At 39.8% G+C, this 18,153-nt stretch overlaps 1 protein-coding gene across 4 annotated transcripts in view; it reads right to left on the bottom strand.

Annotated features, from left to right (window-relative positions):
• The window catches only part of RERE (arginine-glutamic acid dipeptide repeats), a 254,957-nt gene that overhangs the window by 157,087 nt on the left and 79,717 nt on the right, over positions 1-18,153 (bottom strand). For all 4 annotated transcript variants that reach the window (XM_075114260.1, XM_075114261.1, XM_075114262.1 and 1 more), the window contains exon 3: positions 2,084-2,154. In XM_075114260.1, coding sequence (XP_074970361.1) covers positions 2,084-2,154 — 71 coding nt within the window. The remainder of the gene's footprint in view (positions 1-2,083; positions 2,155-18,153) is intronic.

Here is an 18,153-nt window from a genome sequence, read left to right as displayed (position 1 = left end):
TTGTGATCTTACTGGAAAAAGCAAATTAAACTTCAGTTTACTTCAAGAATAACGCTGAATTGCACGCTAGCTTCATCCCCAGGATGACCCTCAGTACCATTTACCCTGCAAGATAGCACACATGTCAATCAAAGCATTTGCTTTTTTATTTTTAATCCCATCCTTTCCTTTTTTTTTTAAATGCAAGCTTACATTCCTTGTTTTTATCAGTAAAAAACCCACCACCAGCAACTCCTGTGCCTGAACTGCACCTAGAAAAACAGGAAGTATCTGGTAAGACTCATACACTCAGCCAAAAACTTTTAGTTTATGACAACTAGCATGATAATGTACTTATAATTAGTAGGTGACATTTCAAAGCTGTTAATTTTAACTTCCCTGCTTCACTTAACACATTTAGCTGAAGGCAAAACAGGACTGTTTTCTTGTTGGTATCTTGCACCAGAAGAGAAATCAAGTGTCCTTTCCACTGTACATCTTTCCTTTCCCCGAGCAGTAAAATCAACAGTGACAAATACACTGAAGATTCATTTTTGATAGCATATTCAGCATCAAGGGTTTTTTTTTGTTTTGTCATTTTTACAAGTTCCTTTTATGCATGATGTCAGTAAGAAAAAGATCTAACAGAGAAACTAACGAATTCAGAGGAGGCAGAAGTAAGCATAAAACGATACTATTTTCATATTTAAAAAATATGCAAAATTGCCAGCAACCCTGATGTCATACCCTTTGCCTGCTGAAAACCTGAGAAACCGCTCCAAAAAAGGGAAGGTACTAAACCATACTGCAATACATTTCCCACATAGTTTTGCAAACAGCTCTAATGTGTTGTACAAGACCAAAGCCCACAACAGAAGCTTCAGCTTTTGTTGTTGATATCCTGAGCAATTAATGCAACTCAGCAGGAACTTATTGCCCAGAACAGCAACTATCACATTGTAATTCCAGTCAGACACAAAAGCACCTGCTAATGTGCCAGAGAAGTACGACTGTGGCTTAACCCATTGCTAGAACCTGTCAACTACAAACCCAACTCCTTTAAAAAAAAAAAGGGAGGGGGAGCACATGCTCACAAGTGCCAAGCACTACCACGGACATCAGTATTGAAGAAAATCTACACGTTCTCCTCCAACGTGGTCTCACAAAATAAACTTGTATGGAATAGAATGGAAGACTTGGGTACGAAAGCTCGGAAAAGGAAGATATATTCTGATAGCAACAGATAGTGGGTGATCTACACCTGCAGACTACGCATTGGTAGGGACAGCTCACTGCACGTTCAGAACTTCCATAAACCAACAACAGCAAGGCGATCAGCAATAACAGCTACCTTTCCAAATACGCTGCGTAGGCTATGCAAAGCTCTGCTACGTCCAAAGCAAGCGTAGGTGCCCTTGCTGTCAAACAGGCAGCAGCTCCCTGCTCTGCACTGTGTAAGCAGCAAGTGGGTTTCTGTGCTGCTACAGCATACTGGGAAGGAACGTGTTTAACCTTTTAAGCGTACAAATTCAGATGAAAAGGGGCAAAGCACAACTCCAACTTATTTGTTCTTGCACAGGTCCCTGACTTTTCATTTTTAAAGAATAAAGTGCTAAAACATTCTTAAATATTATTTTATATTCTTCCAAATCAAACTTGTCATATTGGTCTAGTCTCTCTCTGCATCCTCAACTGTCAGGCCGCCGAGATAAACAGGCTACCACCAGTCAGCCCACCTGCTTCCATTTACCCAGCTGCACTACATAAAGCTAGAGGTAAAGGCACAGCCAAATTTAACTTCCCAGGAAAAACTTAACTTGTTGAGCCACAGTTTCCCCAAAACGCTCAACTCAAGGTTAATATTCCTGTGAGTTACAAAACCTTAAAAACAACATAGACCACAATTTAAACCCTATAGCCCAGTGAACTAAGCCTATACCAAAGACAGATCACTGTCCTAACAGCGAAACAGCTGCTATTTCAGAATCTGAGGATGTCCTCAGAAGGAGCAAGGAGCTACAGGAAGAGATACACACTAAGAAATATTGCCACCTCACTGGAGAATGGGGCAGGGAAAAGGAGGAGATGTGAAAATTTTCCTTACCAGTTTGAAGTCTTGAATGCTGCAGATGAAATACGGGGTATTCGGCCGGCGACTTTCAATATATACGCAATCTTTAAAAAAAACAAGATTTTAAGATAATGGAAATTAACTTCTGTACCTCCAAGAAAGAGCATAAAAACAGGAAAAAAATAAAAAACAGCTTAAGCTTAGAAAGAGCCACCATTTCATTTCCATAACATGTAATTTATTCCGAGTGTGATCTAAAAATAGAAACTAGATGCTTTATGATGTTAAATAAGGTAATTAACTGCATTAAAAAATAAGTTTTATTTGAATAGAATTTTTTCTAGAAAAACAAAATAAGTCACAAGACCATTCCGAAATTAATTAAAAAAAATCACCAGGCCACCTATGAACCAGATCAAAATAAGACAGGAAACTAGCCTGATCTTTTGTGGTTAGCTTGCTATTAAGAACCTAGCATAACATATTTTCTCTTCTAATTGTGAAGAAAACCAAGGCAACCATAGATGAAATGCAGCAAACTAAATTAGATTTACCTCAGGGAAGAACTGGGCTTTCTCAAATTACATTTGACATGACAGAAACAGAGTAATTATTTTTGTTTGCTTTTGACAACTGGACTCCACAAGGTTGCTGTAAAATAAGGTCTGTTGTATTAAAAACAGTCCTGGCAATAACCACAAGAGCAGTGCCTCAGAATAAAATTACAGCAAGGATGGGAAAGAAGTGCCTGATTAACGATAATGACCTTAGAAATCAGAAAATTCACACACAGCTTGCTGGAAGGCAAAGATGCTATTCCCAAAACCAAACAAATATTTAAAGGACAGTCATTGTGTTCTCCTTTCATGTTCAGACAGGTAACTGCTACTCAAAGCCAGAAGACACAAAGAACACCAGCTGTTCTATGAATGATTCTCCATGAACCTTTGAAATTTTTCTGTAGCAATATAAAGTCTACAAGTTTAATACATGTTTCAGAACACAACTAATACCCTGCTTCATGCCTTGTAAAATCGAGAAGTTGCTCAAGACTAATATTTTACACTTCTTATGCCCCACAAAGAGCGTGCCTAAGGACGCACCGTCATTGTTTGTCGCAATAAAACGTCTTCCTTCTGAAAGAAAAAAGAATCCCTTCATTAATCATTTGAAACCCAACCTGTACTCAGGAATTCTCTCACCACTGAGAGTTAACTCAAAGATTAATTTAGAAGAAACAAACTTAGCAGCTGTTTAGCAGGACTACCTTAGGACTATCAAAAGCAAAGGAAGAGTCTTAGTAGCTACATCAACCAAGCTGGAAAAAGGCCAGGCATTTCAAATCTATAGCACTTCAATGATATGTGCCAGAATTACATGGCTGCGCATCTGATTTTAAATGTGGCAGTGGTACAATATCCTGTTCTAATGACAGACAGAGGTGTACAGCATCCATCTTCATTAATTTCAGATAACTGATGTTCTGCCAGGATCAAAGCAACTTCGCTGGCAAGCCAAGCTTTAAATGCACTTCACACCTTTCCCCAAATTCTGCTCCGCTTGTTGCAATCACGCGGGTCTGGACTTGCTGCTTTTGGCTACAAGCACAGCCATACCCAGCAACAGTAGATTATACCAGTATTCCAGAAAAACACCGACATTTTCATTTTACAGGCAAGAAATTGTAACCTGAAGCAGTCAGGCAACAGGCTGAGATTCCAGAAAGTTGTTTTGTGTGTGATTTGGGTTTTGTTGGTTTTTTGTTTGGGGTTGTTTTTTGGTCCAATACTTCATACCATAAAAACCCTTCCTACATTGGGACATCTCACAGCCACAGATTTGGTGTCCTGCTTACACCAGAAGACATTCCTCTCCATCTCAGTGGTGAGTCCAAGAGGGGAAAAAAGTTGGAAATAGTTCTAGCTTTTCTAACAGTCATTTAAAATCGAAGTGTGAAATTATTTTTTCTTTACCTTCCTTTTCTGTATATTCCCTTATAATCCTAAATTATGTTTTCAGGTCATCTCTACAAATTTGCAAATAGGTCTTTATTTTGTCCCATGTCAGCAGTATGTCAAGGCGATGTAGTCAAGGTTTCTAAAAACAACCAGTCCCAGAAGAATTACACCTGAAAGCTAGTACACTGTGTTTCAGATGCAAAACTGTTCACCTCCAGTATCCTCATCATAGAGGCTACCCAACAAACTGACACTTATTTAAAATAAGTGCAAAACCATGATGGCAGAGCAGTACCTCTTTTCCTCAGTAGGCTATAAAATGTCTACACACCGGTCTCAAATTAAGCTTGCTGATCAGTATCACTATAATGCCACATTCGATGGAAGGAATTCAAAGGCAAAGGTATTTCTCGGTTATACTGACCCCTGATTTCAATCTAGACTGGAAGAGATGCTGGTCTTCAGGTGGTTACAAATCAGGTTGAGGCCAGAGCACGTAAATATTACACTCAGACAGGTCACCTTGACTTCTGCAGACAGGAGTCTTCTGAAGAAACTCGTCAAATGACAAGCACAGTCTACATCCCCAGAGAACACGAAGGCTAGTGAACAGCTAAAAGTAATCACTTCAACTGTCACCAACACCTTGCTGTGAGACCTCAAGTACCAGGGGCTTTGAAAACAGAGCTGGGAGAAGGTTACTTAGACCCTCCTCTTCAGAATAAAATCCATTTAGCACAAATACTACCTAGTTGTGAATAGATTAGGCAAATCCTTGCATTAAAAAACTAAATCCACAGAGCACAAGTTCACAGATCACCTGCTCCAGAGCATCTCACAACCACATGCGGAAGAGTATGAGCTGAGGGTTATGTGACAGGAACAGCGCACAACGGGTGGCCTGGAACTTAGACTAACAGAGACCATCTGCACCCTCTCCAAAGCATGTGCCTTGTAACCCCTGCAAGGAGTCGCTTCCTGCTGGTTTATCACAGAACCATAGTAACCACCTGAAGCAAAGCCTGTAAATCCCAGAGTAACGTTTCTACTGGCAACACTATCTGTAAAACACACTTTACCACATCGTTCTCCATCCATCGCAAATGGCACTGTTAATCACTTTGCAACAGCACCTGATGAAGCCAAATGAGCTTGACAAAAACAGATTTATTTTAAGCTGAAAATCTATTGCTTATTTTACAGTAAGAGTCAAAAACATGATATGAATCTGAGTTAATCTCAAATCGTAATTATATCAGCACCAGTGAAGCTCCCCTCCAAGTGTACAGAAGGAATGTAACTGTAGTAGTGTGCACATTCCCACTAGACGACGTACAAATGTACAACTCCCAGCTTGAGCACGCACGTTCCAAACCAAGCCGTTCTGGCTTTTTCCCCTCTATTAAATAAAAGTTAACGCTGTTTAACTTACACAAAAACTTGAGAGAATTTCTGTTACTGCAGTAGGTTTTGATCATTCATTACAAAAGCATCCACAAAAATAGCCCTGAAATTAATTCATGACTTCTCAGGCCACAAGTTCCAAAAGCCTTTTTTCGCATAAGCAGCAGCACTCCTGGCCATCCCTCACTTGCTGTCAGTTAGAGCTCCATGTGAGCCCTGGCCTCTTTTGAGAACTCCTGCGTAGCTCTTTTTAGCATAAAAATGGCAACAAAAGTAAGAATTCCACTTTGACACAGCTGGCATCTCTTTACCAGGTGTCCACCTGATGTAAACTTAACCCCAACTAAATCGGGAGACAATAATGAAAGAGAAGAAGGATAATGGAATCCACTGAAGAGCGGGACATTGAACACTAGAGAGGCAGGTGTTTAGAGACATTTTTGTACTATAAGCATTAAACAAAGTTTTAGAGCAAAGAAATCTAAATTTTAAAGCAAAGTGAGAGGAAATGGTGAGAAGGAGTTAGCTGATACACTGGATTTATAACGAATCCTTACACCACTCCAGCATTAGAGCAGAGGACGCATGGTCAGACATACAATCTTTCAAACACACTAGTGCTAACCAAGTACTTACTAAATATAGTAATTTGTCTTAACGATGATGGCATCACAGGAAACTGCTAAATAGCAAAGCTACATAGTTATCTACATAAGTGCTATTAGTTTGAAGTTTTCTGCTGAATATTTTCATTATCTATAGTGTGATGAACCAAACATCTCGCACCAGGAGTCTCAAGGGAAGTAGAAGTTTCACGTATGTAAAATGCACTAAAATATTGGGTTTTTTCTTTTTTAGGAAGAAAATAACAATGAACAGTTTTATTTAACAATCTCCAGTATCTCTGTAGGAACAAGAAGAATTACACCCATTTATTTCAAGTACAACTTGCCTTTTCCAAACAACCAATTTCAGATTATCCGTTTCCTAGCTCTAAGAGTAGCAGCTGTTGCAACAGCATGCATATGTACATTTTAAAAGCTTGAAGCATCATACATGTAATCAACCATCAACACCAGAACAACAGTAACTTATTTGACCTGTAACTCACACTTCTATAGCACTTCCACCCAAAATCCTGCAAATCCCACAGAAGCCCTTAAGGCGGTCTCTCTCGGGAGGTAAGCATCTGAGCTTACCAAATGCACCAAATGCATCCTCTTCGCCTTCTTGCACTGATACAGTATGATTGAATCCCATCTATTCAGAAGCTACAGTAATTTAGCCATATCGAAGTATTCCTGCACTATTTGTTATCCCAGACTTCCTTGGTTGATCATTCAATTTAGACAGCTCTCTACTCACTCAAACCAGGTGCTCAGTATCCCAGGTGAATCATCCATTTACATGATGTTCCACCACTCATTTGCAGGAAGTTTTTCAGGATTCATTGGGGAAGGTGTATAAAAAGCTACAAGATTTCAGATACAGAAAACATCACAACTTCCAAGATTTTTTTCTTAATATCTCAGTTTTGCAAGCCTCATTTTCATAATGTTATCAGACAGCACACGGAATAAACAACTAAGCGTCCCTCAAATGGCTGACACAAAAGTAAGAGTCCAGCATCTACCATGGATAGAGCAAACATTGACTCACAAGTATATGGCATTTAAGGAAGGCACTGCTGGCTGCCTGCCAAGATTTAAAACAAAGATGACATCCAGTTAAGATGTCTCCAAAGCAATAGAGGCCATACAGATAAGAAAACAAGTTAATCCAGGAGCAAAGCAATGTCATGAAGGGTAGAAACTGGAAAAATGCCAAAGGGAGACCATTTATGGATGCATTCACATTAGCCACTCAAAACTCACCATAAAGAGCAATTACTTTCATTTACCAGAAATGCAAAATACAAATATATATTTTGAAGAACAGCTTTGATGTGGACCCAAGAAAGGAAAACTGTGTATCATTTTTCTAATGCAACAAACCTGCATAGGTAAGACTTACGCCCATGAAAAATACAGAATAGCCCCTCCTTACCTTAGCACGCTGGGATGGGCTATTGCATCCTTCTTTTCCACTGATCACATACTTCTGAAGCATTTTTAGCTCTATGTGGCTGCAGAGAGCTGCTGCATAGACTTTGACAACTTCAGTCAGTTCTCATCACTACTGCTCAGCCTGCTTTGCGTCCAAGCATCTACTGCCACTTTGTGACAACCACAAGAGATGACCATTTGTCATGAAGAGCTAAAATACTTAGAATCACAAAATAAAGATGCTCCTCACACAAACAACTTTACTTGCTTCTGGATTCTTTTACTAATCTGCAGGTTTATATAAATTGAGTGACATGTACTCTCTTCATGCCAAATGGAAGTCTGAAGCCTGAGGCTGTTTGTCAGCCTAAAATACAATGGACCTATTGGCACACTCCCTTCAGAGACAGCTGAAAGAAATTCTGGTCAGTTATTTCAACATCTATTATTCCAGAAAGGAACTCAAAATACAGGTGTGTTTCAGACATCGCCTGAAATATTAATATTCATTTCTACTAACCTTAACATTCCATCCTTTGCACTCAAAAAGCCCAACGAAACCCAAACTGACTATAAATTCCCCAGCTGAAACATGTCATCAATTGAACAGCTCGGTGTCACACCCACTGAAGTTGCTCTGTGGTGATATGCAACTCCTAGCCCCCTGATCTTCAAAGAAATGCTACCCAATACTCAAAATGTTACTCATCTCACTACATGGAGTTATGGACTGAGTGGCCCACGATTGCAGTTAAGCCATTCCACTTTATGCCTGCTCACCCAAGTTGCCTAAGTCACCAGTTTGCCCTCTCTGAGCGTATTGTGTCAGACGGTAGGTCTGGTTGCAGCTACTGACATTTGGCAGCTTGAGGGCAATACATGTTTGCACAGAAGCCCCGACAAGGTGAGTTCCCTACAAAACAAGATACAATTCAGAAGGCCAACAAATACTCACAAACGCCACTACGCTGGCTCTGCGTCCAGTGCTTGCTCTTCACTGTTCTATCATAGTCTTTCTCTAAAACCCAGCTGACTAAAATCTGGTCTCACAAGAGACCTTAGCTGAAGCATACACAAGCTAATCCCACTACGCATACTGCATCACCGTTATTCTCCCACTTACCTTCTCCCTGATCCCTTTAACTTGCAGGCTAGTGATAACGTTGCGTTTTTAGTAGCCTGTATTCTGCCCACTTCCAAACACTTCAAGCCTCCTTCCCTTCCCAGACATTTTTTCTTTTCTAGTCCTTATCACAGTTGCATCAACAACTACATTCTGTGTTGGCTGCTCTGTCATCTGCAAAGACCCCTTGAAAACTAAAATTAAGGATGGGTTTTCTTAGGCAAGGCTCGTGATCCCATTTATAGACAGAATCATACCACTAATAGGAAATGGAAGGAGACGCCTGATTACCTGCACGGACTCAGTGAAAAATAATCAGCAGAACAAAGAAATTACCGTACTCTATAGGATCGAATATAGCAAGCAAAAATTGTTGCTCTGAACGTCTTTATGCACTTAACGTGTTAAGTTGATTTCTTTTACTGAAGGATAGTCATCCTCACATCATCCTGCATTTATTGGTAAGCAAGAGCAAGCATGAAGCAAGCAACCACACAGGAAACAGGCGTGCTATAAATTCACGCTCTGGCTTTCCCCACATCAAGATAACATCCATGCGTCAGCTTCCAAGGGCCACCTCAGACAAGTTAACCATCTGATCTGTTACACCACAGAGTTACTGGTGACAAACCAGCAAACTCTGCAGCAGGGGGAAAAAAGGAGAAAAAAAAGAACAGAAAAAAGAAAAAGTGCTTCCCATAACCTTTGCCGCTACAATAGCAAAATAGAGTAAAGAAATCTTAAGTTCGCTGCACAGCTAGTGGGATTTGCTGCCTGTCTTCAACCATGAGTGCATTTGCTTACTTTCCTATTTCGTGTAAAACGTCCCACTGGAGATGAAGTATTTCTACAACACATGGTACAGAGTCATTATGCCGTTGGGCTTGTGATATTCACCAGATGTGCCCCAGTTCTAAAGGGTTACATTAATATTCCTACACTAAAAGCTGCTTTTAAAATTAGAGCTTCAATACACAGACTTAAAGATCTTTGGGGAAAAAAAAATCCAACCACCTAACTTTTCTGAACACAGGAACTGTTATCAGTTTAAAGGCGGCAGTTCATGTAGTAACCATCTCCACAACTAAAACCTTTCACGTTTTACCTAATGAGTCAACACTTGCATCATCCAAGGAACAAAGCCTTAGGCTCCCTGCATAGCACCACACTTTCACAGGAGAGATATTCCTTGAAAGCCCTTGTCAAGGAATTGCCTACAACCCCCTCTGCCATCATACTTCAAGTCAGAAGCTCAGACTTCACAGCGCAGCCGTAAGCAACTGGAGTTCCAATACACACACATTTCCCAGTATCTTACTGGATTACATATTCTTTCTTTCTTTTTCCTTTCCTTCAGACAGTCTACGTCAGAGGTTCTGAAAAATGATATGCCAGATTTGGAAAAAAACCCACTCCTCATAACAATTTAGGTACAACTTACAGGAGCTCATCGGACACCAAGTTTGACTAGTTCATACATAAACTCTAACGTTGTCACAACCAGCCAGGTAAATCGTCAGGCTTGTGCAAACAGCGCTAACACATGCTCAATGTTCAACCATTCAGTGAGCTAAACACCCTACTTCAGGCACACTTATCCCTGCAGCATACACGTACGCTCCTGTTTCACATCCACCACTTCTAACTTAATACAGAGACAGCACTTATCCCAACGCTCTCATTAAGTCTCCAGATGCAGTTACACCGCGGTGGAAATTCATATGATGGATCTGAGAAACTGTAGAAGAAACAGCACCCAGGCAAGCCTTGTGAAACAGGTTTGTTACATCAGAACCATCCTGGATTTAAAAATAAAAAGAAAAAAAATATTTTAAAAATCCAACTGTTTATCAAGGTAGACCCCAATTCCTTGGTAGACAGAAAATTGTATATTTATATATATGACTCTGTAAAGTCTATATGTATATAAGGACTTGGGAGGGAGACACCTCTTCATGTGCACGCATGTGTATATATATGTATCTATCCTGAATACAAGCTATGCGATCAGCAAGTAAAGGATATCTACATCCCAGAATTAAAAGATATTTACATTGCTCCATTCTGGTGTCTAAAATTAAAAGGCCTAGCTGTCCTAGCGCCCTCTGCCAACCCCTGAAGAAGCCCGATCAGTCAATCCTGAACTGTTCTCCAGAAATGCCTCTGCCCCAGCCAAAACCAGCGAGAACACCAAGCAGCAGTGCTCTTCATGTCAGTGCCTCAGGTACTTCCAGTTAAATGCCACAATCCTTCACCACCACCACCCCCCACAACAGTGAAATACTATCAGGAGCGCAATATTAGCAGTTACAGATCATTAATAACCAACTGGTACCTTTGAATGGATCAGGAAAATATCTGCAACCTTCAGTGAATTCTAAATGTTGAAATCTGAATCTGCCTGGATTCCAAATACTGGAAAATTACCAAACCCTCAAAAACAAAGGTCAATAATAGAAACAGACCTCGAGCTACGGCACTACTTTTGGCATGATGGTTCAGTAACACACAGAAACACAGGGAGGAATGCATTGGGAATGACAAACACATGGTTTTAACTAGAAAAATATTACCACTGACAGGTAGGGAGCTATACAGTTGCCTCTCTTCCCCCCATATGGCTGACAACAAACAAATTGCTAGTCTGATCTTTTAGTGTCACTTCCTGCTGAGCAGATTTCAAGCTACACTGCTGGCTCCTTGTCAGAAAACAACGAGCTAGAGCCCTGTTCTGCAATAAATGGTTCAACCAATTTACTGTGTTCATTTGAAACTCGCAGGAGTACTCCTGATGCCTGGACTATAGTTCTTATTTGGCAAATGATTTTATTATAAACTGGTATCATAGCGAATCCATTTTCTTTAAGGGGTTTTGCTGCTGTTTAATGGACTGTCAGTATAATTTAGATTTCATCTATTTAAACTCATTCAAGCCTGGCTCCTGATTGTACAATAAATGGAACATATTTCTATTCAACAAAATTAATGGCAGCTAATTGTAGTCTGCAGTTCCCAATTTTATAAAAGCAACTGCTCTGCAGTTCAGGCACCCAGCTACATCATTTCCCACACCAATTATTTTCCTGCACTTTCCATGCATGTCCACAACACTATACAGTTCTTACAAGATGCACCCAGGCATTTTGTTAACAATTTTGATACAAACCAAACATTTTCTTACAGAAAGTAGCGTTACCAAAAAGCACCACACTGAAAGCAAAGACATGGTAGATGCTCAGCCGTCAACTCATGCTAGAGCATCCTCCTGTCTTAAAATTGTTTTTCTTTTTCAGTTGAATACATGAAATGGGAGAAGGGGTGGGAACAAGAGTACAGACCACTAAATGAAATTAATTAAATAACCAGTTAGCCTAAGAGCTCCTTCTTTAGCAAGGGATAAGCTTGGTTGCACACATGCCATTTAAAACAGTCTTTTCTGATCTTTTAAGATGGCAGCAAACTTCTGCTAGAGGTGCAACATTCACTCCAAATGCTTCTCACTGATACTTCACAAGTGCCTGCATATCCACCTGTCTCTCAAAGCTGAACTGGACATGTTTCAATAGCTCTTCATCGACACTCATTTCTAAAGTGCTGTGGACGACAAGAGATGAGCAGCACCACAAACGTACCACATCGCTACATGACCTCACTTTTTTAGATATCCTTACCTTTCTTTTCTGTTAAAAAATCCTTAACATGCAAATTACAACACACTTGAACAATAGCTATGGGTAGTTTCTCTGATACCTTAAACACGAGCTTTAATAATACCCCTTTTAGAAACCAACAGAAGTTGTCAGTCTACCTGAAATCAACTGAACAATTGCCACAATGCCTTCAAACACAGCACGGAATTGGCCAATACACACAAACTTGAAGATAAAAGGGATCGAGATTCTGTATCACTTGAGATACAGCATCTTTCTTATGCACCTTCTGCTCACTTGCGGTCCCCAAGCTTTGCTGAAGAGTCAATGGTGGCATTAAAAGAAATCAGCAGTATACAGTTGGCCCATGAAGCTGTTTGTAACGTGAAAACTGGCATCTTTACATGGCTTTGAGTTGAAGAAGTTCTTCTATTGGGCCATGCACAATTATAACTCTGTGCTCTCATAGGCCACACAAGCACACCAAGAGGACTTGGAAGAGAAAACTCTTCTATTCCCAAGCCCACGACAAACACCAAATGGTTGCTTAACTTCCCTCCCTTAGCTACCCTTTTGATAATTAAATTGCAACACACTAGGATACCTCATCAAAATATGGATGGGCTTTATTTGTGTAGCCCTCAACTAGAAAAAAGTGACAGCCGTTACTATTTCCCTAGTAACTGGCCCATCACATCATCTTCCAGATTCAACAAATAGAGTAACTCATTTTATAAATTGTCGCTGCTGCCCTAAACAGAAACACGTGTTCAGATGGGGAAAACTAAACGTGTCACTTGGGTGAGGATGATTTTCACAGAATACGCTATTTCAAATACTGCAGCCTGCTGTGATACAGACGCTCCCTTCAAGCAAGCTTATGTGGCGTTCTCCCTATTGTCTGCTAACCCGATACTCACCTGCCTGCAAATACCTAGCGGCACTAAAAAATATCCCTATTTAAAAAAAAATCAATACATATTTTCAGAAACAAAAAAATACTTTCCTATTGTTTAAATTTGTAAATAGCTCTGACATATCTTTTATACAGCACAAACCAGTGCAGCAGCTGTAAAGCTGATCTTGCAGAAGTGTATTTACTTTGTTTCAACACTGGTGTTTTACCTTTTTCTCTTCATTTTAAAGCATAATGATCACACTAGTATGTTAGTCAGCTGCTTAAATAAAATATAGCATATTTTTTCTTCCTGAAATGGGTTTCTTCACTGTGAAGAGAGGAATACGATCACCACAGTAGAGATACAAACATAAATTTCCAACCAAAGATAAATAAAATATGCCTACATTTAGGACTTATTTCTTTCCTAAACAAAAATCACAAATGAAAGTCTTAAATCTATACCAGTTTTCATATTCATCTAGCCTCTCCTTTTACAGTGGGGTTTCTGATCCTTTCTTTGCTTTCAACATCTTTACTCCTTTTGGTAAAAGCACCTATAACACATTCGGACTTTGAAGAAGAGAAGACTAGATAGATCCATTATTCCTGCCAATGATGAAACAAAGCAAAAATATTTCAATTTGTAGCTCAATTTACTCGAGATGCTTCTTTAGAGGAACACAGGCTCTGCTACGGGATACTGTTTATATAAAACTATCTCTTCAGAACAAAAGGAAAACCAAATAGGTTGTCCAAAATTTATGATATTACAGAACAAAAGTAATTCAATCATCAGTTAGAAGATATCCAGCTACAGAGATAATACCTTACCAGTGTGGCCCATCAAGCAGTAACATAAAAAAAAAGGAGACCACTTCTAAAGGAGAATTTATTTTCATCAGTTCTCAAGTTGTATTTACCCTCTTCCATTTTCTATTCCACTTGAAAACAATAAAAAAAAGCACCCTCATTTTAGCACACTCTTCACTCAGCCTGCCTACACGTAGCACTGAGTGTCAAATCTGTAGAGAGATATCTCCCACCGCTATGACCTCCCGCCTCCGCCCCCCCATGAATACTTCTTCAAGATATTTTCACAAAACCAGTCTTCCAAAATGAAGCAGCAAAGGTTAGTCCCAGGATCAAGATTCTGACAGATCAAATTTCACTCCTTCCCCCAATTTATCAGGAAAATCTCCAGATAAAAGTTAAGGCAATCTTCTGGCATAAAGTAAACTGCTGTGCTACATGGGAAATGGTAGCATCGTTCCCAGTACAGAAGCTAAAATGAGAGTTTAGTTTACAGCTTACACAGGTGGTGGTGTTAAAATTGACCAAACACTCCTTCACCTAATGGTCAATGAAAGACATGGCAACTTGCAGAGTAAAATTAAGAAAAGGGGCTGGTAAGCTCATACACTAGACATCCAAACTATTTTAATTGAAATAAATTGAGGGCAGGCCATGAACAATTACCGAGGCCACAAACTCCCACTTTCACTCCTTGAAAACCACCATTTCAAGGAATCCCTCCCCCTTAGTCCGATTTTTTCCACAGTTGCTTCCCACTCACTGTGTTTTTATTTCAGAATTTCCATTTGCCTAATTCCATAATGGCATGCTGCGTTCCCCATGAAGTATTATGTTTTCCTTAGGCTACAATCTTTCTACATTCATCCTCTGCAAAAGTAACTCCCTAATGCAGTCTGCAACACCGCTCATATCTTGTGTTCCAGTTACCTATGGCAGTTAAACCACAAATTTTCAACTATAGCTGTTGTAGTCACGCACACACAAAAAAATTATGTCAGAGTGTTCACGTCAAGTTTCTCATTCATCCTATAACAGCTCCAAGACACAACAGCTTTACAAGATATTTTTATTTTGCACTACAAGCTTCTCAGGAAACATACTATAAAGTTTGTTTCGTACGCAGCATATGTTTATAGGCTTCACATAATCCGTGTAATGCTTCACCACAGTAGTCAACAGTAGTACAGCTCCTTTTGTTTGCGACCCGTGTTGTGTTACGGTTGAACGCAGAAGGATGACTCACAGATAAAGTATTAACAATAACCTTATAAAGTCTTATCTAAAACTCTCCACCTGCACAATTCATCTGTTATGAAAACACTATCACAATTTCATGTAATAACAAAGACAATATGAAAAACTACCTGTTAGCCCCACGCTGGCTAAGCCACGTCCCCAGTCTGAGCCCCCCAGCCCTTGGCACCCTCCCCTCCTTACTGCTGCTCTTCATGATTTATACACAAAAGCCCAACAAAGCCAGAGGAATCCATTTGCTAGATCAACCTTGATCTGCACTTAAGACTCCATCTGTCAAGCACCAACAGCTGTCCATATATAGAGCAACGCCCGCCACAGCTAATAGGAACTCAGAAAACACATCATCTTCTCCACCCCCCACCCCACCCCCCAGTTTGGCTTATGTTTACTGCTTATACTAACAGCACATATACAGAAAATTACCTATATGCAGTTAAGTAGTCAATGCATGCTGTCATGTAGTCTTGATCATTTTCTACACTTACTATTCACCTACTCACCTTTAAAAAACACACTTTTCACAAAATCTGAAATGCTGAGAACAAAAACTAATTACAACAGTTATGTCCAACAGTACACAAAAAAAATAACAACACAAGTTTCAGCTGCATGTGGAAACAGTTCTCTACAGACTTCAATCAACTTCAAAGAAAATCCTTGTGTGATGCTTTTATGCATTTTTAAATTATTTTATGCAATTTTGTTAACCCTTCCAACATGTATTAAGACTTGCCTACTAATCCAGGCCTTTTCTCTGTTTTTTTCCTTCTTTTAATTAATAAAGGAGGAATGGGTAAAGAATGCATTTGTTTCCATTGAAATAAAAAACTTAAAGATAATCTGTTCTTCTAAAACAAGATTGTTATGAGCTTTCCTCACAACTGCGGGAAGGTTGAAAACACAGTGGTGTAAGTGTGAAAAATAAGGGAACTCCTACAAACATGTTAAGCAGCACGGCTAAGGTTATTCCTATTTACAGCAGCTATAAATCTGTCACTGAATATCAGATTTTTTCAATGATCTGGTGTAACGATGGTAACAGGCTTTCGAATGAAGAGGGGAACACAAAGCGCATCATGTTAGAATACATGCTCATTTCAGCTATGAAGTTCTTGAGGGAAGAGAAGACACACATGCAAAAACATGCATCTCTAACAAGGTTGGTCAATCCATGCAACATGGACTGAAAACAATACCCTGGCCGAAACACTTCCTAAAATTAAAATGTACAGCCGGAAAAATCATTTCATAGCCTTTCTTCCTTCTGCCCAAGCATAAAATTCGAATTTTAAAACTTCCCAGAAAATCATTAACTTCCCCCCCCCCCCAGCTTTTTTGCAGCCTAAAACACACTTGCCAGAACCTCAAGGTTTATAGAAAAAAACCTCATGTTTGTAAGATATGTATTTTTCTATTTAATTCTGGCATGGCCACCCTTCTCAGCTGGTAACGCTGTCAGAATAAATAGAAGGCAGCATCTACGGTACGACAAACACATGGGTCAATGTCAAACACAAGCCAGTCACTGTCAGAGCATGAGCCAAATTCCTGCATTTCAATTTCACCAACATTCCACATAAATACCAATATAAGACTATTTAAAAAGTAAACAGAGGAGGAAGCACTTTTTTGTTGATGCTTTTGTTTATAGGTATTTTCATAAAGCTGATGGAGGTTTCCAGATTAAAACGACTACTTCAGCAATTTCCTCAGTCACAACAATGGAAAACAGTTATAACAATTAATTACGCCAGCAAAAACTAAAGCTTAGAAATTTAGAAGTCCTAATACTTGCTTGCTAACCAAATTGACAGTGGATTTTAAGATAGCTAGAAGAAATTTCAGTCCGACTAGATCTTAAGCAAATACAATTCCAGTTCCACCGCGATTGGAACTCCATTGGCCACACTCCCCCACAGGACACTCGGATGTCAGGCCCGCTGAGTCACACAGAAGACGACCCACCATCTTTCAGTATTTTCTCAATGTGCTCATGCAATAACCCAATGCCTGCAGGCTTCAAATCTGAGCCACTGAAGGCTGCAAACTATTTCATAGCTTATGAAACGCTCCCTTTGAAAAACAGCCACATACTCTATAATCACAGAACGCATCAAAGTGAGAAGTACATAAGATCTCACTTCGATACGTTTGGTGACAACTGAGCAGCAGTATTTCACAACAGTGCATCTGACCTGCAAATTCTGTCTCGCTCTCCTTCTCTGATGCCTGTCCAGATAATAGCTTATGGGGTTACGGTGCCACCTAAACAGCCCTCAGGGACAGAAAACTTCAAAGTGACATCAACCTATAAATCCAGAAAAGTTAATACTCAACTCCAGTTACATTTTGCAGTACAATATCTCACTTTCATCCTACTGACAGTGGTTTCTCATAGCTTAAAAAAAGGCAACCGAAAAGTGCAATAGCTGTCCCAAACAGTGGTTACCTAAAACATCTCCAAGTGGCAGAGACATTCCTGTTGTCTCGTATACTAGGCCAGATGTTCCAGGACCCACATAAAGCTAATTCTGCCTCTTTCCCTGCACCATATCAAAACTCACTTTCCATCTCTAACACTCTGCACCTCTTCTTCCAGCTTCGCACAGATCTTAAAACACCTAGAACAAAGAGGCTCTCATGTAAGCTATTCCAAAGCAATTTGCTAGAAAACAAGAGCCCTATAATGCAGTACTCTCCCTGCAGAAGCATTTCACCTTGTGTTACCTCATGTTGACTCCTCTTGCTGATGTGCTGTTTATGTAGCTACCGATGTCACTGTAGAAACAGATCCTCATAAACCCTTTTAATTCCTGCAGATCCTTTTAAATGTTTCTACACAGGCAGGGCAAACAATATTGTTACGTCACCTGGAGATGCGAACAAGTCATCTGTTTTCCTGAGGCTCCAAAATAAACTTAGTCTTTCATCCAAAATTTTTCCAGTCCAGCA

The sequence above is a fragment of the Phalacrocorax aristotelis genome, chromosome 19, assembly GCF_949628215.1.
Source record: "Phalacrocorax aristotelis chromosome 19, bGulAri2.1, whole genome shotgun sequence".
Classification (NCBI taxonomy): domain Eukaryota; kingdom Metazoa; phylum Chordata; class Aves; order Suliformes; family Phalacrocoracidae; genus Phalacrocorax; species Phalacrocorax aristotelis.
This window is presented reverse-complemented; position numbering and strand designations above follow the sequence as displayed.